At 41.6% G+C, this 25,559-nt stretch overlaps 1 protein-coding gene across 1 annotated transcript; it reads left to right on the top strand.

Annotated features, from left to right (window-relative positions):
- The first annotated feature begins 2,472 nt into the window (after positions 1-2,472).
- SOX10 (SRY-box transcription factor 10) lies at positions 2,473-24,912 on the top strand. Its single transcript, XM_048501200.1, has 4 exons — positions 2,473-2,654; positions 3,498-3,949; positions 21,689-21,954; positions 22,302-24,912. The coding sequence occupies exons 2-4, from the start codon at positions 3,540-3,542 to the stop codon at positions 23,009-23,011; spliced, it is 1,386 nt and encodes a 461-aa protein (XP_048357157.1). The 5' UTR covers positions 2,473-2,654; positions 3,498-3,539; the 3' UTR covers positions 23,012-24,912.
- The last annotated feature ends 647 nt before the right edge of the window (positions 24,913-25,559 follow it).

The raw sequence follows: 25,559 nt of genomic DNA, 5'->3' as shown, positions 1-25,559 counted from the left end.
CTGGTTTAGGCAGCCAGTATTTTCTGTAAAGCTTTTGGAGAGGGGGAGTAGGCTGCTATTGTTTAGTAACAAAGGAAATACATTTTGACTTTGCTCAGAGGCATTTTTCAATCATTGTTGGGCAGCATCATGGCGCCAATGAAGTCTTGTGTAGGATGTTGTTCTCTCTTAGACTTTTGGTTATGTCAAGGTCCCCAGTATGATTCCTGTGGGTGCCATGGCGACCAGCACCTTTCATAGTGTGTCTGCTAAGTGTTTTTAGAAAGTGGGTGGGGCAGACGGCACTTTTACCCAGGTGAGATTCTAATGGGCCATTGGAGATATGATTGGTTGAGCTGATTTTTAGAAATGTTACTTGGCAAACACATATTACCAGAACACACGGATCTTTACTGAGTGGCTGAATGTAAACAGGTGTATGTGCAAGAAAATATTTTTAAAACAGTATGATCAATTTAAAAGGCATCCTGTTAAACAGAGTTTCTGTCTGAAAAGCTGAAGAGCTACCATCAGAGTTATTCAAAACCTCATTCCCTGTGGTTAGCTCCACCTCCTGCAGTGGCCATTTTGTGGTTGTACCACACCCATTGTCAGAACGCCAAAGGCACTGGCTGAAAAAAAACTGGGATCCCGGTCTACGTTTTTTCTTGTGTTAATAGCAAAGAATGGCAGCTCTATCAGACCACATCCACAATACCTTCAAGAGACAGTTTTTCGAACTTGCATCATTGACAGGGATTAGGTCTGTAGCTTGAAAAGATCTACAATAATTAAAGAAGAGGCATCTGGCTTGCCCTGCCCTTCAACCATCCTCTTCCTTTGCCAACAGTAAAACTTTCCTTTTTGCCCCAAAGCAAGCAGGAGAGAAGAAAAGATTAGACGACAAATGGATCATCAAGACATTATGTAGCTCCTGTTGTTTGCAACCAAGCTGTGACAAAGGGGAAATGGAAGCTTTGACTAGGAAGGCAACATGGCTCATAGAAATGCAATACAGGAATGTCAGATGTCCCAAATTTGTCATGTAATCACTTCTGTTATAATATGTGCTTATGGTCTGAAATGGGAACTTTCACCTAGTGCTCTTTGAATACTTCTGTTGCCAATACTCTGGCCAACCGATCTGGCCAAATTGCCAATATAAGTGTGGAACAGATTCACACAGCATTCAGAATATGCTGGACAACTCACAAGAAAACACATTTACTGCACCACTGCAAACTGCCCAAAGTAACTTGAACAGTTGTGCAGCTTCTACAAGTACTCCTGCAGATATCAGTTTGTACTCCCAGAATTCCAACACAAGCTTAGCTTGAAGTCTTGATTTCTCAAGGATATTTAATGTAGTAGTCATTCCTCCCCCCGCCCCCCAACAAATCACTCCACCCCTGAATACCATTAGCTACAGAAGATACACATTTTGCCTTCTGGCTGAGCCATTATTATCATTGACAAAACTTGTACCTCCTCTCTGCCAGCATTATACTTAAAACTTGCATGGAAGTGTGTTGGACAGTGACTGTGGCATAGCTTGTGAGGGATGTCAAAAGAACAGCTTTGCCCCACTTTCCCCAATGCAATCTTGGATACTTTATTGAGTTTTCAGAAGATATTTTTTTAAATAATTATTTAATTAATGATAACTTCTGTAGTCTTCAACATAAGTCCTCAATTACCACTTTAACATTTTTAATTATCTCTCCCCTAGTCTTTTCTGGTACTGGGTACCACATTCCCCAGTAGAATGAGGTGCAACATTTCTGTGGCAGATTTAGCAACTGGCTGCCAATACAAGGGCATATTCTATCACCATCATTTCTGTGCCATTTGTGGAAGCAGAAAATACCTATTCTATGAGGATTTCAATAGCTAAGAAGATGGTATCTTTGTATTCCCCCCTTAATCCCAGTGGTGAGAACGGTTGACATACAGAGGGAATAGAAGTCTAGGGCAGAAAAACGCTTCATGTGCGTACAAGTTCTGCCCTGAAGGTGCTTCTCTCAATCTGTATTCACATGCAGTTTGTCATGAACAATTAAACACCTAGATTTGAACTGTGTGTACACACGCTGGGATGTTCTGGCCAAATCTGACTGAAACCCAATAAATACAATTGTCATGTGTGACAGTCTATACACAGACAGACACACACAGGACGATCATAGCATTTTTGTCATGAGTAAAGTAACCTCTAAATACAATCCTCTCTCATGCAACAGTGGGCACAATGGCCTAAAATGACTGCTGTTAAGTGTTTGCTATAAAGCAAATTAAATAAAAGGTGACTTCAGCCCCCCCCCCTCCCAAAAGCTTCTGTCTGAACAAGTGTTAGCTGGGGGGGGGGGGGTTAAGAATCTTTTTGCCTGCATACAATGAATGTATTTGGGCTATAAAGAACCCTTAGCTCCTCCCTCTGCCTTTCCCTCCCCCAGTGTTAAGCAGAAAGCCAGTCAGAGGAACATTCATCCAAGGTATTAGGGAAAACCAAGCCGCCCCCTAGCAATGGCACTTGTCTGAGAGTTTCCTCAGCACAGAGCTCCTGAAAGCCACCAGGCTTGCGAGAGGAGAACAGAGGGGCTATTGGGATACAAATTACAGCTCTCTCAGGATTTGCCAGACAGATCAGCCGACGTAAATTTTCCTACCTGAACTTGGTAACTTACTCTCTCTTTCTCTTTTTAATTTTTTTCCACTTCAGTTTCTTCATTACATAAAAAGTTATTACTGTTCTCCGCAAATTAGCTGTGAAAGGATAGTTGCAAATTTAAAGGTAGACAACTTTTGAAGTTAATTTAATTTAAGGTAGGGATCGGGTAGTGGTGTCAACTTTATTTTTGAGTTTTGCTTCCTTGAGATTGAGTAATATCTAAACTCAAGGTGTTGGAGATGATGGTGTGTCAGAGCATTGAATTTTGTAGAAGTTATATATACTTGTGAATTTTTAAAAATTGTTGAGATTATAAGTGAAACATGAAGAGAATATGAAGCTGGAATTGCTGCTCCACCATGCTTTTTACCTAGTCAGTTTCAACTGGCACCTTGTACTAAAGACGCACTTAAAATTTATCTCTAACTCAAGCATAAGGCATCCTTGTTTAGATCATTTAATAGCGAAATCCCCAATTTCTTTGCCCGCTGCTGATATTGTGAACTGCAATCTTAAAACCAGTGTAGATTAGGGAATACTTGGAAGGAGTGGGGTTTATTTTCTGGGACCCTGGATTCCTCTACAACTTTCTTGGCTTTTGTATATTGCCAATGTAATCACTAAAATGCAAGTTCTAAGATTAGAGGGACTTTATAGCAAGCATAAAAAGCTTCTCGGCAATTAAAATCTCCTGTCCCCATATTTGACCTCTTTCAGATCCCATAAAATGTGTGCAATATAGCAACTTGCTGCCTTGGTTATTTTATTAAGTATCTGTAGTCTAGTTGCCAGTTTTTAGAACTTTTTTTTTCCTTTAGTGTTTACTTTTTCAATTTTTGGTTGGTTCCAGTTAAACTACGTGATTTCTGAGGAATAAAACAAAGAAGAAAAAATGACAGATGATCAAGACCTTTCTGAGGTGGAGATGAGTCCTGTAGGTTCTGAAGACCATCACTGCCTCTCACCAGGACCTTCCATGGCATCAGATGGCAACTCTCACCTGGCCAGCCCCAGCAGCGGTGAGATGGGGAAAGTGAAGAAGGAGCAGCAAGACTCAGAGGCGGACGACGATAAGTTCCCAGTGTGCATCCGGGAGGCAGTGAGCCAGGTATTGAGCGGTTACGACTGGACCCTGGTGCCCATGCCGGTGCGGGTCAATGGAAGCAGCAAGAGCAAGCCCCATGTCAAGCGGCCCATGAATGCTTTCATGGTGTGGGCACAGGCTGCCCGGAGGAAGCTGGCAGACCAGTATCCTCACCTGCACAATGCAGAACTTAGTAAGACGCTGGGGAAACTCTGGAGGTAAGAATGGTTGGGGGAATCACATAAAATGACAGCAAAATGGGGCATATTGGAAAGAAATGAAGTAAAGGGAAAATGGCATTGGGTTAACAAGTCTACCTTGATGCTGATAATGGAGAGCAGACTTACTGGTCTGGAAAAATCAGAGAACAAATCTTAGAAGGAATTCCCTGTCTTGGCTATGTTCTGACAATATGCAACCAGACAATGTTTTGATTTTCAATACTCTGCTGTTCTATTCCACAGCCCAGTTCCCCTAGCCACTAACAGCAGCCCTAAAAGTCTTTCATACCCTAGTTCAGTGATGGCAAACCTTTTCGAGACCGAGTGCCCAAATTGCAACCCAAAACCCACTTATTTATCGCAAAGTGCTAACGCGGCAATTTAACCTGAATAACCCCCTCGAGCAGGGGCGAGCCTGCTGTAGCCTCCAGCAAGTCCCACATGCACCGCTCTGCGTCTCTCTAGCATCTCTGCCACCTCTGCCCCCAACCCCCCCAGGCAGCAGCCACCTGGAGCACAGGCACCAGGCTCACCAGCCGAGTCCTCCCTGCTCGCTGAGGTGCATGTACATGAAGTCCAGCGGCCCAGGCCAGCCTAGATGTAGGGGGGCAATCCCCCCCCACATGATGAACTCTGTGCACGCGTGCCCACAGAGAGGGTTCTGAGTGCCACCTCTGGCACCCATGGCATAGGTTCGCCACCACTGCCCTGGTTCGTTCACCTTCCTCTCTTGACCTGGCCGTTGCACTCCTTTCTTCAAGTCTTCTTGTAACGCTTTCTTACCTAATCAAAGCATGTGCCTACTTTGTTGGAAGATGGTTAGTGCTGAACTGATGACTCTCACAAGAGTCCGATAAGTACAAAGTCTAAAATTAGCAGTCTCATGATAAACTGACTCATGGCTAATAATATGCAAATAAATACATTTTCAGGTTTTATGGCTAAAAGAAAACAAACATGGCTTTTTCGCCATTGAAAGGCTGAGCAACCATTGTGCAAAATAATTTTTTAAAGCCGACTTTTCAACTCACAGTTGAAAGCCCATCTCACTATTTGTGGATACTCAAGCGTGAAGTATTTGGAGTTTGAAATCCCATGAGGGTGTGTTTGTTGAGGACAAATATTCAACCTGTTTTACTTTTGACTCCCTTAAATGCATTTAAACCCAACTCTTGAAGACAGAGGAAGCTGCTGATGGGAGAATGGGCAAATAGGCAAGATGAAGGAGGTCAGCTGCCACTTCTTTCCTTTCCCCATGAAAGACCATTCTGAGGCTGTCCAGCCACCAATAACTGGCCATTTTTTTTGTTTGGAGGTCATACAGATTTTGAATATGGCTGCTGATAAAGGTAGAGACAATTAGGGTCTGATTAATAGTAGTGAATGCACTAAGGAGTGCAGTTAGAAGATAAGGTCCGCTGTATTGCAATTTTCTTTCTGCATAACTATGTCACTTCTGTAGACCTGATCAGATTGTGTGCGGATGTTTCTATTTGCTGAGCTATGTTACTCTATTCATAATACAAACAAGTAAGAGTTAACTCTAGTGGTACATAGGCACAAGACGTTCCTTACTCATACACACATGCATTTTCCATGCCTGTTTCAAAGACATCCTGTTACTCAGCATTCAAATCACAGTATGTTGCTTCTGGATGAATTATTGACTCTTGTTTGCAAGGCATAATTGCAGTTTGGAATGGTGATCTGAACACGGTTGTGAGGATATGATGGGTACCTATTGGATCAGATCTCTGACGTCAGTTATTATGACAGATATTGCTCCCTCATTGCTACCTGTTCCCATGCCAGGATTTGAACACAGGACTGAGCCTGAAAGAGGATTTTAGTCCGAAGGCAAAGCACAGAAAACCCCCTTGTCAGTTTCAAGCCCTAAGTAATCATTCTCCCTAGTTATTCCATGGTTTGGAATTATGATGTTGCCTTCTGATGTTGCAGAGGGCGCTGGATAATACCTTGAAATTGAGATTTGCAAGGCTATTCTGTGAAGTCCATGGATAATGGCAACACAAGCTACCCTTTGAATCTGGTTAAGATTCAAAGTAACTTCAGTGAAGTTGAAATTAATAATTCACTTTTTAAGCGGAATCCTCAGAATTAAAGTTAATGCTTCAGTTTGTGCTGGAAAACACGAATAGTAGGTCCGCACAGTAAAAAAAAAGCAGAAGATGCAGTTTTTATCTTATAATTCATATGTCTTTGATTTGGTGGGCAAACGGCTTCCAAAGATAAGCAATATTCAGGCCAACCCCCGCCCCAGCAGTGGTTGTTCTCTCAAGACTTTCTCTTGTCCACACTCTATCCATCATTCCTTGAAGCGATCTAAACAAGCAGAGGCCACGCTCATGTGATGAGCTTTGCTGAGTGGAGCCACACAGCATCCACGTGATACAAGGGCAAGAACTCTGCTTCTTTTCTGCCCCCCCCCCGCCTCCCATGAATAGCTTCAGTACTTTCCTCACTGCCTCCTTAGTCACACACCCCACTCTTCACCATTTGCTAACTTATAAATACTGAGGATAAGTTTCACCTAAAGAGTTTGGGTCGCCATTATTTTTTGCCTTCCCTGTTTTCAGCCACGCCATGTCAGAAAATAAATCCCATTGTTGGGTCTCAAGGAGAAATTACAGGAGTTTCCTAAGGCAGTAACAGAAGTTAAACTGTAGAGCTTTATTTAAATCCATTATTTCTGATGCCTTTATTTTGTCTCCTCTGTGAGGGAGAATACGAGGGGAAGGAGGGGAAGGCTTTTGCCTCCGTGCCTCTGTTGTCGACCTTCTGGGGCATCTAGCTGCCCACTGTGAGAAACAGGACTAGATGTGGTGTGACTCAGAAGGGCTCTTTTTATTTTATTTTTTAATAATGCCGGTGAGCAACTATTTGCTGTTTATTAAATCAAACGACTTCTCATAATTTGTTTCCCCTTAGGGCAACTGAGACAAAATGGCTTCCTCAGAGAACTAAAATGGGGAAATGTGATAGGCCACAGGCCATCAATGGGATTCCTAAAGCGTGGTGCTGATTAATCCATTCTTCATCACAAGCCTACTTTTCTCTAAATCTACCCAAAGAATTGAGTAAAGGTTTCTGCATAACACTCATAATGCTGTATTGTTACACTGGATAAAATACTTTACAAGTATTAAAGGAGTGTAGAGATATTGATACTTTATATCCGTTTGTTCATACACATAGTCACCAGTAAATCTGCCATTGCTTCAAATAGTAATAGCAGTAATAGTTCAAAAGTGGACTGACCACTGGTTTTGCATCCAGACAGGTTTAATTCCTTCTTATTCTTGGAACAGTTTTAAATTTTCATGCATGTACAGATTAATTCAATCAGAACTGCATTCTTTCTAATTGACACTAATCTTTAGTATGTATTTATGGGAAATGTTGATATATATTAAATTTCTTTGGTGCCTGCCAAATTATGGCTGGGGTTTCTTTTTACCAGCTATGCATTCAAAAATCAGCTTTGCATGTGGTGTTAGTATAAATTTGTTTAGGTTTTAAGTTTGTTGTTGAGGTATAAATCAATAAGACAACCAATACCTCAATCATATTTATATCAATGAGATTTAAATATGCAACAAACACCTTAGCACTTAGGATTGCAATATGATTTAACAGTGACCTGCATCTTACCTGTGCTCAGCAAAATTTGAAAGCTTCCTCCACCTTAAGTGGAGCTTCCTTCAGCTTATATTGGATGACTTTTCTGCAAGCTAGAGGAAGGGTTAAAAACTTTGCCGATCAAGTTGGTAGAATACCAGCCAATTTTTTAATCATATGTTATACACTTCTGATCAATCATAATTTTTAAAAATCCCATTTCACATATTTTACATTTTTTTAAAAAAAGCCAGAACTAAATTTTAAACCATGACAAAAATGTAAAAATTCAGAAATAATATATGTTACTAAAAAGCAAATTCAACAAGAAACTGAAAAATCTGAAATATATCTGACAAATTTCAGGGTGGTAGCCATGTTGTGCCAAACTTGCAAGTGCCCCTTGAAAGATTTGTGTGTATAAGTGAAAATCAGTGTGTATAAGTGAAAATCAGAAAGGTAGCTTTAAATCACATCTAGCAGGGTTGCTAAATTGATTGAGGTCATATAGGAAAGTAAATACACAATCACATTTCTGCCTTCTTATGCTACACGCTGCATATTCAGTCTTTGTCCCAGTCTGTTGCAGCCAAAATAATAGAAGTGTTCTAAACATGATCAAATAAATAGTGGCATTCGCTTTCATTCATCAAACTAAGAGGGAAAAAAATGTCCTGGCCCTTTAAGGAATTTTATTTAGCAGGTGATGTTATTTATCTCTTGTGTTCTGAAAAACCTCAACTGCCCATTTCCACACACTAAGCCTCTGTTAAAGGGGCAAGATATTTTCCCCAGGCTGGCAGTCCTGGCTAGAGCCCTTTTTATCCGATGAAATCTTATGTTACAATGCATTCTTTTTTTACTTGAAGATGTTAACTTTTAATGTGTTTCCCCTCTAACATGGCTGTATGATGCTACAAGTCTTTTTATTGAAATACATCTATTTCTGTGGGTAGAGTAAGGGGGAAATAGAAGAGTTGTATGCTCTCTTAACTATAACTACAGCATGCAATAAAAATGCAAGATTACAGCATTTGACTTTTAAAACTGTTTTAGGGAACTTGTTAAATGGAATGGTGAAAGGAATGGAGATATTTTGGGTTTCCTTCAGTCCCTAGTTGCAATTACTTTTTCAATGATGAGGATGAGAATGATGATTCCCTACTATGTTTCAGAGCCTTTGGTCATTATCACCATTTTTAGTATTATGGCTAGCAATATGTTGATTGTTCTCCCCCAAAGTGACGTGAACTGGGCACGGATGTGTCCTTTCTTGTATTACATTGTACTAAATGTTGACTTGAAAGAGAGAGCACAGTGGTACTCCGTTCCCTTCAAGCCTTGTGGTCTTATTGATATTTGTTATTTGCTTTTATTATGTTCGCACAGTTGTCGATGAATCCTTCCTGTGTCTCACAGGATGGCTGCTTGGGCCAGTTCAACATGGCTGCCTTGTAAAAAAAACCCAACAACCCTTGATTTACTTCTTTATTTGCTTTGCCTTGTTTGTCTTTGCTAACAGAGAGTTCCTTGTGTGTTTCCTCACTAACATGGCTCTACATGTTTGAGTTTTTAAAAAATAACTCTACTGCCAACACTTCAAAAATCAGCAGAAATATTTCAAAATAAACATTACATGAAAATACGTCCTTTAAAAAAACTCCTCTAACGTGAAAAACAGCATCAGGTTGTGGCTGAGGCTGGAATATTTGGGACTTAAATATTACTTTGGTATTATGATTGTGTTCAGCGTTGAACTTCAGAGAGAAACAAAATAAGTAGATTATGCTCTCCCCAAACTATTCTGGTCTGCCGTTTCCATTTCTTTCAGTGAGATTTATGTGAGATTCCTGTACCGTCCCCATTTCATTGATTAGTGGTTCTGTAGCAGTAGTGCTTAGTGGATCATTCCCACGGCAAATTCTTTCATTATCCTGCTTCTGTAGGTAAGATTGAAGTCAGCAAGAAGAATACTAGTGCCTAAAACCTGTACAGTGTGCTATTGGACTGGCTTTCTTTAATTTGAGAGCAATTAATCTCCCTACAGTGGGTCACATTTGTGTCACCTCAGACATATTTTGGAGGCAGTAGAAAACAAGAGGAGAAAGGTGTGTGTGTGGTGGTGGGGTATGTGATTCTAGCAAGAAAATTATATACAAGACCATCAGTTTAAATTGGTTGAAAAGCAAGAGACCAGTAACACCTTCAAGATGAACAAAATTTCTGGAAAGATATGAGCTTTGTTGACTCACAGCTCATTTCTTTGGATAAAAGTAGGCTCTGCATTGCATGGGTTGGAGTCTTAGATCTAGAAAGCCCTGACTTAGCTATCCCAGAATAGCCAGATCTCATAAGCTAAGTAAAGTCAGCTCTGGTTAGTATTTGGATGGGAGACCACCAGAGAAGTAGAGGTTGCTATACGGAGGCAGTGAATGGTAAACCACCTCTGGAAGTCTCTTGCCTTGAAAACCCCATATGGGGATGCTATAGGTTGGTTGTGATTTGGTGAGGGGGGGCGGAGTCTAGAAGGGATGAAAGTCAATGTTCAAGATATCTTGTTTAAGGTTGTTTTCAGGCACATGGGAAAGTCAAACCTTCAGGTGTTCAGGATGTCCATTTGCACTCCAAATTTCTTCTTGTTAACTATCAGACATTAACATGGTGCAAAAGAATCTTAAGGCAGTTGGATCATCTTGCAGAAAAACACTCTAATCTAAATAACAGGTTTGAATCAGAATCGGGGCAATGTGAACGGTATTAAGTACCAAGAAAAGCTTGTGTGCTGATGTCCAAAGCCGAACCATTTCTTCAAAATATAGACATCTCTAGCTTCTTCCTGTCCTGATTTGAAGAATGCCTGAACACTTTTCATGACGTTTTCCTTCTGTTCTATTGCATTATTGCATTAGAAACTCCAACCTGTATTAATTTTAAAGGTATGGACTCCCTGAAAGCCCATTTGATTTTAGAGGAATTAAAATTGACTGGTTAATGTTTCCTGCTCCTCTTAATTAAAGAGACATTCCATAAAATTACAGCACCACCGAACATAGCAAATGTCTCTTACACCACCTTTACCAACAACAAAAACTAGGTTGTCTCTATGCCCTGAACTGTGCATAAAACATAACAGATGCTCCATGTTCCAGTCATTGCGGCTCCACAGAGTTCTCATGTGGCAACCTGCGTATCTCCAGTCCATCCTGCAAGTCATGTCTCCTGCTGGGTCAGGATCTCAGGGAAGTGGGGGGGGGGGGGAGGAGAGATTACTTTCTCCATGTGTACAAGTATCTTCCAGTGGTAATATCTAAAAAGGGCTGCTTTCCCCAATTTCCCTCACAGCATGATCTAATACTGTTTCTGCTGAAGGCATTTTCACAAAGTTCTGGGAAAATCAGTTAAATGTCAGAACCTCAACCCTCTCTCTGAATTCAAACTTTCTCCTTTGGGAACTTCTATTATAAAATTCAAAAGAGACAGACATCAAGCAGCTTGTGGCAATGGCCTTCTTTGTGGTAATATTTGAGCCTTGAGGGTATATGTGGATATCTATGGAAGCAGTAGACCTATAATTACCGAATGTGCTATCAGTTGTCAGATATGAAGTGCTGATCATTTGCTTTAGTTTATGTTCTCTCAGCCTTCCCCATAAAAAACCTGTGAGGTGTATCTTTCATGACCTCATTTTACAAATGAGAAACTGATGGTGTTACATAAATTAAAAGAATAGCTACCCTGCAATGTAGTTTTGAGCCTGAGCTGATTTAAAAGTTTATCAGATTCAGAGCCGCTAGACCACATTCTCACTAAAACCTGAGAGTTTGAAGCATGAGAAATTTCTTACATAGTTTCTGCTTAGGAAATTGCATGTATACCTCATATGTTCATAAACAGTGTACCACACATTCTTATACAGAGACAGACACATATGTATTCATGACAACATTGCAGAATATGGAATACTTGAAATATGAATATCCCCGGGCTATACAATGAATAAACATCCCCCACGCCCCATCTATTCTGCATGTATGTACATGTGTTTCGAACCCTTGACTTTCTACTTGCCTTTTTGTCCGTGTTCCTGATTTTGCAGATACTTTTATCTCGAAACGTTGTTTATGGGAATGATAGGGCAACAAAGAGCAAGCTAGGTAAAACCAGCTGGTGAAACCAGTAACCAGCACTGGGAATGACAGGTGTTTTTAGTACAGGAAAACAAATTTGAGCATGAGTATTATGCACATAGTGTTCATTATCCATTCAATGAGCAGTTCATTGGTAGATCTGAATTGCTCGTTATGTGATCTTCTGGTGAATCTCATATTGGGGAATCATGTGCCTTCCCCTTCCAGTATGACTTTATAATGGACTGGTGGTAATAATAAGAACATTCAGATAATTCAGCCTTTGAGTTTTTATCTGTGGTGGTAAATGTTTCTGTTTTATGCTGTAGTTCTCATTTATTTCAGCTTCCTCTACTTCATGCTGGTAATAGCTATCCCATATAACATAGGAAAATATAGTAGATATTATGGGCTATTCTTGATAAAATCTACCCTTGACATGTTATTAGCTCACAGAGGGTGCACGTAACTATTCTTTGGGGCAAAAGTAACAAATTTATTACCTGTGCTGTCTTCCACAGTGGACTTGAAACAGAAAATGGGAGAAACTGCATTGGTTACTTTCTCACCAGCATTTGCTAGTATGAGCTTATTTTCACCTCAGACGACTAAATTGTCCGTCCTTGATATTCCATTCTGTTGATGGTTTTAGTAGTAACTAACTCACATTTTCACTAACATATAACTGCACAATCCTGGTCATCCTGTGTCATTTCTAGCAGCAAAATATGGTAAAGGCACTAATATGAAAGGATGTGCTATGGTGCATACTTTAAACAGCCCTGGCCAGGAGAAACCAAGGGTTTAGAAAATCAGTGCCCTTCAAGATGTCATTGAAATCTCAAAGCGGCATCTATAATAATTAAATCTGAGGAGTTACCGTTAATTCTCATTAGGCTGGCTTTCTGTCAGAACACTTCATAAACTACAACTGGAGGTTTATTTAATACAGGGACAGCCACATGATTAATTTTGAGTGCAAGGGATCAATACTGGAATATTTGAAGTAATAGCTGGAGATTGCATCTACCTGTGGGACAGAGTTAAGGGCCCCTTCCGCACATGCAAAATAATGCGTTTTCAAACCACTTTCACAACGGTTTGCAAGTGGATTTTGCCATTCCGCACAGCTTCAAAGAGCACTGAAAGCAGTTTGAAAGTGCATTATTCTGCATGTGTGGAATGAGCCAAGGGTTTGTAGGGCTTGCTGAAGGACTTTTCCCCCCTTAACTTTTAAGAAATTAATCACAGATGGTAGCATAACTCACCCAGAGACAAAATGCTACTATGGACCTTCACCTGATATATGTGCCGTTTGTTTTCCTCATGTGTTACACAGAGGCAGGTAATGACATACCACCTCTGTTAGTCTCTTGCCTTAAAAACCCTACAGGGTTGCCATAAGTCTGCTGTGAATTAATGGCACTTTCCACTACCGCCATACCAACAGCAGGAGAGTGGACTGGTAAGCACTTGACACCAGTGAAATTGACCTTAATGGGACACTGATTTACACAATGCATTTCCCCCCCACACACAGCTGCTATCTCATAATCTGATGACTTAATAACGACTCCTGACTAAACATTTCAATTGTTCCCATTTTAATTACCATTGTGGTATGAAAGTTCTGGCAGCGGTGATTAATCTGTGATGGTTATTTATTTATTTTTATTTATTTATTATTATATTTGTAAACCGCCCCATCCCCTAAGGGCTCTGGGCGGTGGTTGATTCAAACCTGTCAGTTATCTCATTTGATGTTCCATTCTGCAAGTAATAAATAAATATGAATGAACGGGAACCTGATGAACAATTTCACACACTCACGCACCATCTTTTTTGCCAACCTCAGGACAGTCAGAGTGAAGGTGGCCATGGAAGTTGACTGAGAGTGAAGCCTGGAAATGTTTTTGAAGGGAACCTAGTTGGTTAGTTGATATCAGCAAACTACTTTTCAACAACTTCCTCTCTATGTGGCATCCAGTTTCTCAGAACTGAATGTGAGGAAATAGCTGGGGCCAGAATTTCTGACAAAATATCATGGGACATTTGTAGGGCTCCTGGATTCTAACCCAGTAAACATCAAGGAAGATGGAAACCTTGAAAAATTACTGTTTTTTAGAAGAAAGAGCCAAGCAGAGATGTGCACAAGTCAACCACTGTGTTAAGTACTGTGGGAACAAAACCTTTCTTTAAGAGAGCAATGAGTGCTTTCGTATGCGCGCACACACATACGTATATGTAAATTATGCGACAGGATTAAAAACCAAAGCCTCACACTTTGAAGAGCACCAGCATCAAAGGCAAAAAGCAGAATTGTATAACATAGGAAACCAAATTCTCGTGCTGAGAAATAAAGAGGTGGAGATGCTGGTATATACAGCACCATCTGCTGGACAATAAATCAAATGACAAATTACAGCCAGAAGTGACCACATGAAGAAGTAGAGGTCCCTAAGGAGGAGCAGTTGATGTCGCAAAGAGTTTGCCTGCAAAAGGAGTGTTCTGTGGCATATAAAAAACTAACTGGGGCAATGCTGCGTGAGCTTATCAAACATACTCTGTGAATGTCTAGGAATTTCCATGGACATCAATAAGAGGAGTGGTTACAGGGAGATGCAAGCTTTCCACAGGTCTTCATTACAAATGCATATTTTTGTACTGTAAACTAGCTGAGCTGAGGAAGAACCCACAAACTTCTGGTTTAAGATACTGCTGTTGTTTTAAGTAATATGTTTGGTTTAATTGTTTGTGTTTATTGTATTTATATAAGCTGCTTTCAGTACCCTGTTGACTGAGAGGCCAGTGTTTTAAATCATAGATCAGTTTACACTATGGTTTTCCTAAGAATTCTTGGAATTGGAGTTTGGTGAAGATGCTGATGCTTCCCATTTAAAAGTCCTTAGCTGCTTTACAGAACTATTATCCCTGGGTACCCTGGGGACAGGCAGTTACTGTTTAAAACATATTATGCCTGTTGTGTAGGTGCTCCCACAGAGCTTTTCCGTCGGATAACTCAAGAGTGCACCCCAGCCACCTTTTATCGACACTGCAATACTTGTTCAAGTATTTTAGCAACAGTTTGAAAGCCACTGCGCAAATCACAGGGGAAAAAACAGAAGGGAGGGAACAATTTTAAGTGGAAAAACAGCCACAAGGAAAAAGCTTAAAGAGTCCATCTTTCTCCTCCAGCGTACCACACCCTCCCTGTTTTCTTTCTAACGCATTTCCTTTGAGATCGCTTTTGATTAAAGAAACTAAGGAAGATTTACACGACTGCTTGTGAGGCATAGTTTGATGCTAGAAATGGTTTTTAAGGAAATCTGTATTTTAACTCACCTCATTTCTTGTAATGTCCATGACTTTTTCCAGAGTTTGTGTGTGTTGTTGGCTACATTAAGTTTTGTAGAGTTTTTCAGTGTCTACCTTTGGATTGCTTCCTCTACACTGATATTTAAATGAGGGCAGAAAGGATCAGTTTGGGATTGCATTAGGTGATATCCAGAGCATGCTATATATCCCAAGCATAATGTATAAGAGAGAAATGAAAAAAGAGTAAACAAGACTAAGGAAATTTCCTGAAGTCTCTTCCTAGCAGCTAGCTTCACCTAAAGTGTTTTAGGCTTAGTAGACACACAAAAAAGGTTCTCCTTTGGAATCCAGGGCTGTATAAATGAAGGGATATTTTGAATGTCAAGCTTAATTCCAGAGGATCTGTTTGAACTCAGTCCTAGGCTGGGAATATGTGAAAGAATTACAAAGAAATGGCTGTGCTTGAGCGGAATACTTTCCCATAATCTGTGTATCTACCCACAGCCAGCCTCAGTACAGGAACAGGGAAGGACAAAAGGGTATCCAAACATACTTGATCCCAATACTACCTTTTTAGAAACTGTGTATTTGAAAGTACCATAGATCTCATATACTAACTATTTGAGTGACTTTGGGTACCACTCAACTCTCTTTTGTATTCTGCAGTGCCAGTGGCACAACAAAACTTACCATATAGCGGCTAATTCCTTTAGGGTGTTTGGTCATGAAATATTTTATTTTGGTGAAGGCGGAAACAAGTTAGCTGGCCTTTATTTATCAGATTTGATTCCTGGGCTGAAACATTAGAGGAGGAAGGTCATACAAGATGACAGAATCTTTGCCTACAGGTAACCGCAGAACTTTTCTCCACAACAAAAAGATTTGGCCAACAGTTCCCTGGAAGACAGTTGTCATGCATTTAACATCTGGATCTGGGTAGATCACATGCATGCATGTATGTGCATGCATGCATGCATGTGATCTTCTACCCACTCTTTTTAAATTTTCCTAATCGCACCTAAACCAAGCCTTTATATCACGCTGACTCATCCGCAGTTGACACCGGCATGCGATTGAAGAGAGCTGTCTGTGTCACAGCTCAGCTGTATTACTTGCATGCATTCGACCATAGGCATATCCATTACACTAGATACACTGTGGGGAAGAATAAAGCCTAAAATTAAAAGAGCCTTCATATTTCCTCACCTTCCACTTTGACTCAAGCATTACAGCGTGGAAGAGGACTCAAGCTACCTCTCACTTGCCGATACGTTCTTTTTCTGTGCCCATGCAAAAAAAAAATGCCTTTGCCTGAAAGGTCATGACTTGTCGGGCGGGGGAGAGATGCAAAGGCAGGAAACAGTGAAATCTAAATCCTTCAAATCTCCTGGCCTCTGCCTGCTCATACCAGTTTCACTTTGCTAAAGCTGATTTGAAATTTTGATCCCTGGTAAGAACAAAGGGAAGCAGGGAGATATGGATGGAGAAGACCAGGATAGGGTTGGAGCAGTACTGAGGAGGCATGAGGGGTGTGGGACGGTCTTGGATGCAGTGGATTCAGAGGAGGCAGCAGCCATGCTGTGGTTCAGCACTGGCAGTAGGGTTGCCAATTACCAGGTGGTGACTGGAGATATCCCGCTATTACAATTGATGTCCAGACAACAGAGATCAGCTTAACTGAAGAAAACGGTTGCTTTGGAAGGTGGGCTCTATGGCACTATAATCCAACAAAGTCCCTCCCCTTCCCAAGCTTCACCCTCTCCTCAGGTTCTATCCTCAAAATCTCCAAGTATTTCCCAACCTGGAGCCGGCAACCCCAAGCAGGCAGGAATTTTCTAATAGAATACAGAGTTCTAATATTTCTGTTGCATATTCCCTCCTGCCCTTTTTGTGTCTATAATGCTGCAGGCTGGATACGTAGGACCTACAGCAAAGGTGCCAAGGGAGTCTTGTTGTATCCTGTAATCAGCAATAAACTAGGCATATATAAATGCAGTAAATGTAGTCATCAAATCAAATATATATGTGTACTTTAGCTGGATTAAAAATGCCAGTCTGGAGGAACCAGATCTCCTGAATACGCTCAGTACCTACCAGATAAAAAAGCCTGGATGAGTAACATTCCCTAAATGACTCGTTTTCTCCTGGATCAGCAAGAACCCCCCCCCCCCAAAAAAAAACCAGGAATTCTACAAGATGCTCTGTAAACATATCTAAGTATCTCAGTCTAAGTGTCCTGCTTTTAGGAAAGAATTGGGAGTTGGGCATCATTGGGGTGGAAATATACATGGCTTTGTAGCCCCAAGGAAGAACTGCACTTAAAGTAATTCACAGCAAGGTTGTGACATTTCTGAGTGATATGGGGGGCAGGAGGAAAGGCGTTGTTGAACTCATGTGTTTTTAATCTGGTTTAAGGCAATAGCAGAATTCAGGTTATGAGACACTGACCCTCTCAGAGCTGCTATGAACCCAATTCAGAACCATAACAGGCCCCAGGATAGGTCGCTGTGTACTAAAGTTGCTGCCTAGAAGTAAAAGAAGTTTAGATATGCTTTTACTTTTGCTACAGTTCGTGCATGTCTATGACCTCTGGCTTCAACCTTTATTCTTTATTGTGCACTATCTTGCTTTCTGGTTTTGAATATTGTAGAGAAATTTGTTTACAAGAATCAAAATTTGCATAGATTCTCTGAAGCTCCTTTAGTTGAGTCTCCTGATGGGCCTTCTCAGCAAAAAACTCACATTCATATTCACAGCTAGAGATCATACATCGAACGAAACATTGGCTTACAACATTACAGCTGTGCCTGTCTTGGCTGAAGATGTTATAAACGATGTGATAACTTCTTGAATTAATTTTCTGTTTCTACCTGAATATGCAGAGTTGAAAGTGCATGGGGAGTGGGGCAAGTCATGGGAATATTTTTTGGGGGGGAGGGTGTGTAGTTATAATCCTCCTTGTCAAAAGATAGGGAAACCATGGCCTGATATTTCAGAGCAAGGATCAACATAGGCACCAGAGACGTCTGGATGCTGCAAAAATTGTGCGGATTATGAATATGCAAATTTGACAGGCTAAATTAGCATATTGAAATGAATTCAGACATGCCAAAACAGGCACTACACTACAAAAAACACTGAAGAGTTACTGCACTCTGGGACCATCCTCAACCCTGGTAGAACTATCTATTCCTTTTCTAAGAATGAATTCAGGAAAAACTATAGTTCTTTCAGTTGAAAGCAGTCCTGGTTGGTGGGTAGCTTTGACACCACAGCCATAACTTTCCCCTCTCTCCCTAGAGCAGTTTTGCAGCATTAAAAAAGATGCATTAAGTTTGGATCATATAAAGACACACAACTGATGCTTTAAAAAATGATAGGTAGCCCACCTAAAACACAGGGAGAAGTGAAAGCAGCAGTGTTTGGTGTCAAGGCAAATACATCTGTTCATTCCAGTGGAAAGGCAAGGAAAAGTTGCACTCTCCAGAGAAAAGCAATATCAGTTCCTTGGCTTTAGATACTTCTGTAATCTCCCCGAGTTAAATCTAAATGAAGGTCTTTTATCGCTGTAATTGGAGTGGAGTTATAACTCAGCTTTCTCTGACATAAATGAGTGTGTGTGGTAGACGAGATCAAGGTGGAAAAAATATCAACTGGGGAAGGAAGTGTGCTATAGTAATAGTTTAGCCCAAGAAGTTTTAGACTGAGCTGCCCTGGAACAGAGAGCAAGGGATCTGGCAATGACTTTTCGCCTTCAGAGGCCCTTATGCCGGAGGGTTGCTTTCTTCTTTAGTTCTCGGTACAGCTCTAGGGTTCAAGTCTGGATAGAAGCCATTTGTTTGGGGAACGGTTGCAGTTTCTTAGTAAGGAGGGCAGGGTACTCTGTACATGGTCAGAGATACACTATTAACAGGTTAGGTTGTTAAAGAATTTTTAGTTGATTTAGCAACGTGTACTTCAGATGATTAATCGATTAGCCAAATAAATATAATTAAACCTTTGTATTACAGGTGTCTCAACCTAGATGCATTTTATTTGGCAAATATAGCTAAATAAATGTATGCTGCCACTCATTATTAAAAGGAAAGACCATCTCTAATTTTGTCTCCTTTTCATTCCATATTATTACCCTTCAACATTTCACAGATAAAAATGGGTCACACTTGCAGTAACCTCAGTTCTCATGCCCAAAACCACTTGCTGAGTCCCCGCTAACACATTGCTGGATTCATTTACTCTGCAGTTGCCTACCTGTGCGTTACTGCAGCAAGTAATATTTCTCCTGTTTTGGCTTCCTGGCTCTCTTAATTAATGTAAATAGCATTAAAGGCAACATGAAATGCAAATGGGTGGAAGCATATCCTCCATTTTGGGGGAGCCGTTTTGGGGGAGTCCACCCCTGGATGCTTTTGACATTTTTAGCTGTGCCAAAACAACTCTCCCCCCTCCCCCTCCCCAACTATATGACGTATTTGACAAGTTGAGAAACTGCTGAAGAGTCATGGAAAGCCATTTCATGAAACAAAGATTCACCACACAGATCTTTTATGGCAATGATAGAACATTTGAAAGGGTAGATGGGTGAGCCTTAGATTCCATCTGATTGTGGTCTGTGATGACAATTGTGTTGCTATGTTTGTAAGCAAAGGGAAGTGGAAGCCTCCTGCTCATTCCCTTTAATGGGCTACTGTGGGAATATAAGAGCTCTTTCATATCAGTCCAAATGCTTACCCCTTCCTTAGCACCGAACATGGAAAAAAGGAGATAACTATTAAAAAAAAACCCTCTGCACCCATGATAGCTGGAATTAAAATAATCAAATGATTCTGGATTCAACAGTTTTTTTCTATGCCATTTTAATTCTCAGCCCTATTTACATGCATGAAAGTATTGCAAGACTAATTAAAATTACTTACATTTAGTGAAGAAAATTGGTTCAAAAGAATAGCAGGAAAATGAAATGAAAATGATTTCATGGACTTTGATTCACACAAGGGAGGAAGACAGTTTCCAACCTGGAAAGGAGGAGAATGAAAAATTTGATCCCATCCCTGCAAATGGTAGGCTACCACAATTCTCGTGTCTTTTCTACTTCCCAAAAGAAGGCTTTGATTCATAGAGGAGAATTTGCTCATGGATCACTTTAGTTCGATAGAAAAAAAATCTCTGTGTTAAGGCCGTCAAGTAGCTTCTCACTTATGGCAACCCTGTGAATTAATAACAGCCAAAATGTCCAATAATTAATAGCCTTGCAAATTAATAGGTCTTGCAAACTGAGGGCTGCGGCTTCCTTTATAGAGTCAATCCATCTCATGCTGGCCCTTCCTGTTTTCCTGTTGCCTAAAACTTTCCCTAGCAAGACGGGTCAGAAATCTCTTTCCCAGTGGTGGGATTCAGCCGGTTCGCACCACTTCGACAGAACCGGTTGTTAAAATGGTGCTTGTAAACAACCAGTTGTAAAATTATTTGATTCCCACCACTGGTCTTTCCCCCCTACAACATGGTCTGCTTCATGGATCCATCAAGCTTAGTGACATCAGCGACGCTTAGCAGTGAAGTGCTTTAATTAGGTTTACTTAGAAGTAAAAGTCACCTTATTCTATGGGACTAACTTTTGGGAAAGTGTCGTTAGGATGTGCACTCATGGCTGCCTAAACATTATATAAGGAATGTATGGAGACATCTAGTATTAAAGGTGTGCAACTATCTCTTGGAATTTTTGAAAACTGACAAATTTAACCTAACTGAAATTTAGTCGCATTGCCAAAGGGCAAATTAAACATGCCTTCAGGGCCAGAGATTTGGCTCATGAGCTGCCAGTTGACAGTGTCTGACATTCTGTGAAAAAATATATCTTTTATAAAAGAGAGCAAAATTAGTCTGAAGTGAAAAGGTATGGGACTAGTTTGAAGTGAAAAGGTATGGGAGAAAACTGTTGATACTGGAGGAGTGACCTTACATTTCCATAGTGCCTTTTATCCAGAGTTTCACAAGGCCGTGCTATGCTTTTAATTACTCTCCCCCAAACAGTAGCCGTTGAATGGTGCCTTATAATGCAGTGCCTGTTAAATAGACTTGAGACTGCAGCCAGAAAAACTCTAAAGATTTCTACGGCATTTGGGTTGATTAAAGAGACATTCCAAATTACACAGCCCCTAAGCTATGCAGAGTAAGGAACATATCAGGCAGTAATAGAATTTGCCACATAACTCTACAGAACTCAAGAGAACATATCACGACTTCTTGGAACCTCAGTAGAGAAAAAAAAGTACCACAAAATTCCATGGTGGGGAAAATCAACAGGGACACAATTATTGCATATATGACTGGCTGCTGGTGTTTTAAAGAGAAAACTGTGCTCATGACAAATGGGTCATATGGTTGATTAGCTGACTGCAGAATACTATCCAGGCTCCAAAAAGAAAAAGAAAAAAGAAAGAAAGAGCTGATCACATGCCTGGTAGTCTCATAAACTGTTCTGAAAAGCTGTGTGAGCTGCAGCAAAACTTCTTGAAGTGGGTTGACTAGTGCTGTGGGCCAGACATTTCCTACTGTGCTGATGTGAGATGATCTCTGGTAGGTTTATATATTAACATAACCTAGAGTGATAATTTTAAGAAACCTCTTCCTCCTTCTGCCCCCAACTCTCTGGCAGACTGCTGAACGAAAGTGACAAGCGACCCTTCATTGAAGAAGCCGAGCGGCTGCGCATGCAGCACAAGAAGGACCACCCCGATTACAAGTACCAGCCACGTCGGCGGAAAAACGGCAAGGCCAACCAGGGTGAAAACGAAGGCCAAGCTGAAGGAGAAACTGGTGGGGCTGCCGCTATCCAGGCCCACTATAAGAATGCCCACATGGATCACAGGCACCCTGGGGAACGGTCTCCCCTGTCTGACGGACACCCTGAACATTCCTCAGGTTCGTCCGAGCCGACAACTAGACCCTCCGCTATCTTTGCCTGACATAACTCAATATTTAGAGACAGAATTGGTGTGCTTAACAACATACCCAGCGTACCTCTAAAGAATGTATTACACCCAGCTGCCATCTTGGTTTTTCATTCGTTATTATATTTTGTTTTACCCTTTTGCTGGACATTCTATGGAGATATGTCATGAATAGCGATAGGGGGAAAGTTTATCAATATATTTGGGCTGCAATGAGGCTAATTCACAGCCCCTCGTCCCAAACTGTATTTGAAGTGAAATAAATGGCAATTCACATATTTTTCTCTGTTTTCCTCCCATGGGGATTTCCCATCACAGGTCAGAGCCATGGACCCCCCACTCCACCAACCACTCCAAAGACAGAATTGCAGTCGAGTAAAGCTGACTCCAAGCGAGAAGGGCGTTCTTTGGGGGAAGGAGGAAAGCCTCATATCGACTTCGGCAATGTGGATATCGGGGAGATCAGCCATGAAGTGATGTCCAACATGGAGCCCTTTGATGTCAACGAGTTTGACCAGTACCTGCCACCAAATGGACATGCTGCTCACCCAGGCCATGTTGGAGGCTACACCGCAGCTGCTGGTTATGGCCTTGGAAGTGCCCTGGCTGCAGCCAGCGGACACTCTGCCTGGATCTCCAAACAGCATGGAGTCTCCTTGTCTGCCACCACATCATCTGTGGTAGACTCCAAGGCCCAAGTGAAAACGGAGGGTTCTGCTCCAGGGGGCCACTACACTGATCAGCCCTCCACTTCCCAGATAGCATACACATCACTCAGCCTGCCCCACTATGGCTCAGCTTTTCCTTCTATATCCAGGCCCCAGTTTGACTACCCTGACCACCAACCCTCAGGACCCTACTATAGCCACTCCAGCCAGGCTTCTGGTCTCTATTCAGCCTTCTCATATATGGGGCCTTCTCAGCGTCCCCTGTACACTGCCATCTCTGACCCAGCACCCTCAGTGCCACAGTCCCATAGCCCAACACACTGGGAACAGCCCGTGTATACGACCCTCTCAAGACCCTAGGGAATGGGGAATGGTGACCAAAGCAGCAGCGGAAAGGGTCCGAAGAATCAGCCCCAGAAGACGAGCCTCCGAGTTCTGAGGCCATTCAGTGTAATCCAGTCGCCAGAACCCACTGAATATCCGAGCGTGTCTTTCTTGACCGCAGTTATCGAAGGCTCACCTGGCTAGAGAAAGGTCCCTGCCCGCCCCTGTTCTCCCAATTCTTGATTGGCTTACAAGATCCCATAGGTCTTCTAGATGAGGACGATTTTTGGCAAGGAGCAACTAGTCACGGTGGTTTTTTGTTGGGCAGATCAAGGATTTTTTAAAATAATAATAATCCCCTCCATTCTCTTTTTCCCTCAAGTTGCCCAGACCATCATGACGATGGCTTTAAAACACACACACACAATGGCCATAACTTTACCACTCACTTGGGTGAAGCGTGGCTTGTCAGCCACCCTGGCAGATATGTTACAGTAGGAGAAGTAGGGTGGAGCAGCTGATGCAGGCAGTGTTCTAGGGCATTCCTGCTTCAGAGCTGCACGTGCATGAATCTTGTCCCCCAGTGGAAGACCAGCCCATGCTTGCTTTTCCTGTTGATTTTTAGTATCTGCATTCCACCTTCCCTTGTCGATCCCATGACTTCTCTGCTGCCTGGCTCTCTTAAGACTTTACTAGACAGTGCATTGGACTCAGGAACTGCATTATATGCTCTGGCCACCTTTGCATCACAGCATGTAAATGTGAGTGTGTACTACAGGTTGGTCCCTTGGACCATAAAAAGCAAAGGGGACAGAATCCTACATTGTTGTTATGAACATTTTGTATTGCTAGTTTGTTTCCAACACCTCCTGGCTTCCTACTAAACTCCCCCAGCTAGCTGCCTAACAATTCAGAAGATACCCTGCCAAAGCCAGTGCTTTTGTGTGTGTGTCTGGCATGCTTATGAAAGAGTGTGTGTGAGAGAGAGTATGCGTGTACACTTGTATTTAAGTGGGCGTGGGAAGGCAGAACAATTTTAGCAGCAAGAACTGTCAGTGTGATCCTCCAACTTGCTTGAGCATGGAACAAAAAATGTCCAAAGAGCATCCATATGACTACAGCATTAAGCCAATAGTTACTCTGTGTAAACAACATACTGGGCTTGAGGCTGAATTTCCAGTTGGCACCCCTTATGGATAAAATAATTATCAGTGCACTTCTCAAGGTACCTCCAGATGTTCTACTTAGAGGGGACTGCCTCACACCACCAAATGATAGGGGTGATCCTGCCACATATTCAGACTCATTAGCAGCTAAATTCAACCATTTCTACAATAAGGACAACATTGTTGCTGCATCTGATGCTGAATGGACATTTTAAAAAAGAAAATGGGGCCATCAAAAATTCAAATAAATCTATGTTTCCTTTTGAGTTTTCCCCTCGAGAGGCAACAGCTCCAGCTAAACCAAGCGGCCTTGTCTTCCCTGGTGCGAAGATATGGCTTGCCCGTCCCATGGCTTCCAAGAGGCATGTCACTTTACAGCCAGCCACATCTTAAGAAGGCAAAGGGATGAATCACAGAGCACTGGAGACCTGCAAGTGCATGAGGATGGATCCACTACAGTACACACTGAAGGTTGTTCTTCCCAGCCCCTTTGGACAGAAGTGGCTGAGGCCAACTTACCTAACATGTTATATACGCTTGCCTCCATTTTCAGCTGTGGATGATTCTTCTCCATGGTGTTTGAAAAGAATATGTAGTATGCCTGTTTCCCTTGTATGCATGCAACCTATTAACTGCTCCACACCCTTATTTATGCAAGTAGCATATTTCCTCCTTTCCTGTCCCTAGTGCCACAACCCTGTGATGTCCTAGCACCAATTAACTTTGCATCAAATGTATGGAATAATAAACTTTAAAGGTTTCAGCTATGTATGCCAGTTTCAGTTTCTTTTTTTGTTTGCTCTTGCACCCCCTCCCAGAAGAAAGCAAACTATTGCTACTCCACATATTGCCTCATGTTGTTCACATATTTCTTCCATGACAATTGCGGAAAGGACCCTGACTGACCACAGGAATTCTGGAAATGGATCAGCTGATAGCTGCTCAGTGTATTATTCTATCATTCTATTTCCCATTCTATTATTATGGGAAAGGGAGAAAAAGGACTCTCTATCCACTTTCTATACACCAGGCATAATTTTAGAAACCTTCAACATTTAACCATTTTTTTCTAAACTCAAAAGTTCCAGACTCTTTAACCTTTCCTCATAGCAAAGATGCTCCAACCACTTTTCTTGACTTTGGCCCATTATACCTGGAGTGCTTACCTCAGAACTTTTCACAGCACAGTGGGCTTGTAGTGGTGTCTTCTCACATTTTTCTGTTTACACGAAAAAAGGTAGCCCACAGCCTGCAGTGCAGTTTTCTGCTGAACTCTGCCAGGCCTCTTCTTCTCCCAGTTCTTTTAACTCCGCCCATCAATTTAGCCTTAAAGGCACAGATCTCATCACACCTGGTCGTCTAAAGACTAGCGCTGATATTCTCTCCCCATTCCTTCCCCTCCATGTTCTCTCTGTTTT

Source organism: Sphaerodactylus townsendi, linkage group LG06 (assembly GCF_021028975.2).
Source record: "Sphaerodactylus townsendi isolate TG3544 linkage group LG06, MPM_Stown_v2.3, whole genome shotgun sequence".
Lineage (NCBI taxonomy): Eukaryota > Metazoa > Chordata > Lepidosauria > Squamata > Sphaerodactylidae > Sphaerodactylus > Sphaerodactylus townsendi.
The sequence above is the reverse complement of the archived record's forward strand: the minus strand, read 5'-3'. Positions and strand labels throughout refer to the sequence as shown.

What these genes read in the sequence shown, in the direction of transcription:
- SOX10 (XM_048501200.1), top strand. Translation starts at nt 3,540, where the DNA reads ATGACAGATGATCAAGACCTTTCTGAGGTGGAGATGAGTCCTGTAGGT. An exon ending in ACGCTGGGGAAACTCTGGAG is followed by an intron (nt 3,950 to 21,688) that starts GTAAGAATGGTT and finishes ACTCTCTGGCAG; the next exon opens with ACTGCTGAACGAAAGTGACA. An exon ending in ACACCCTGAACATTCCTCAG is followed by an intron (nt 21,955 to 22,301) that starts GTTCGTCCGAGC and finishes TTCCCATCACAG; the next exon opens with GTCAGAGCCATGGACCCCCC.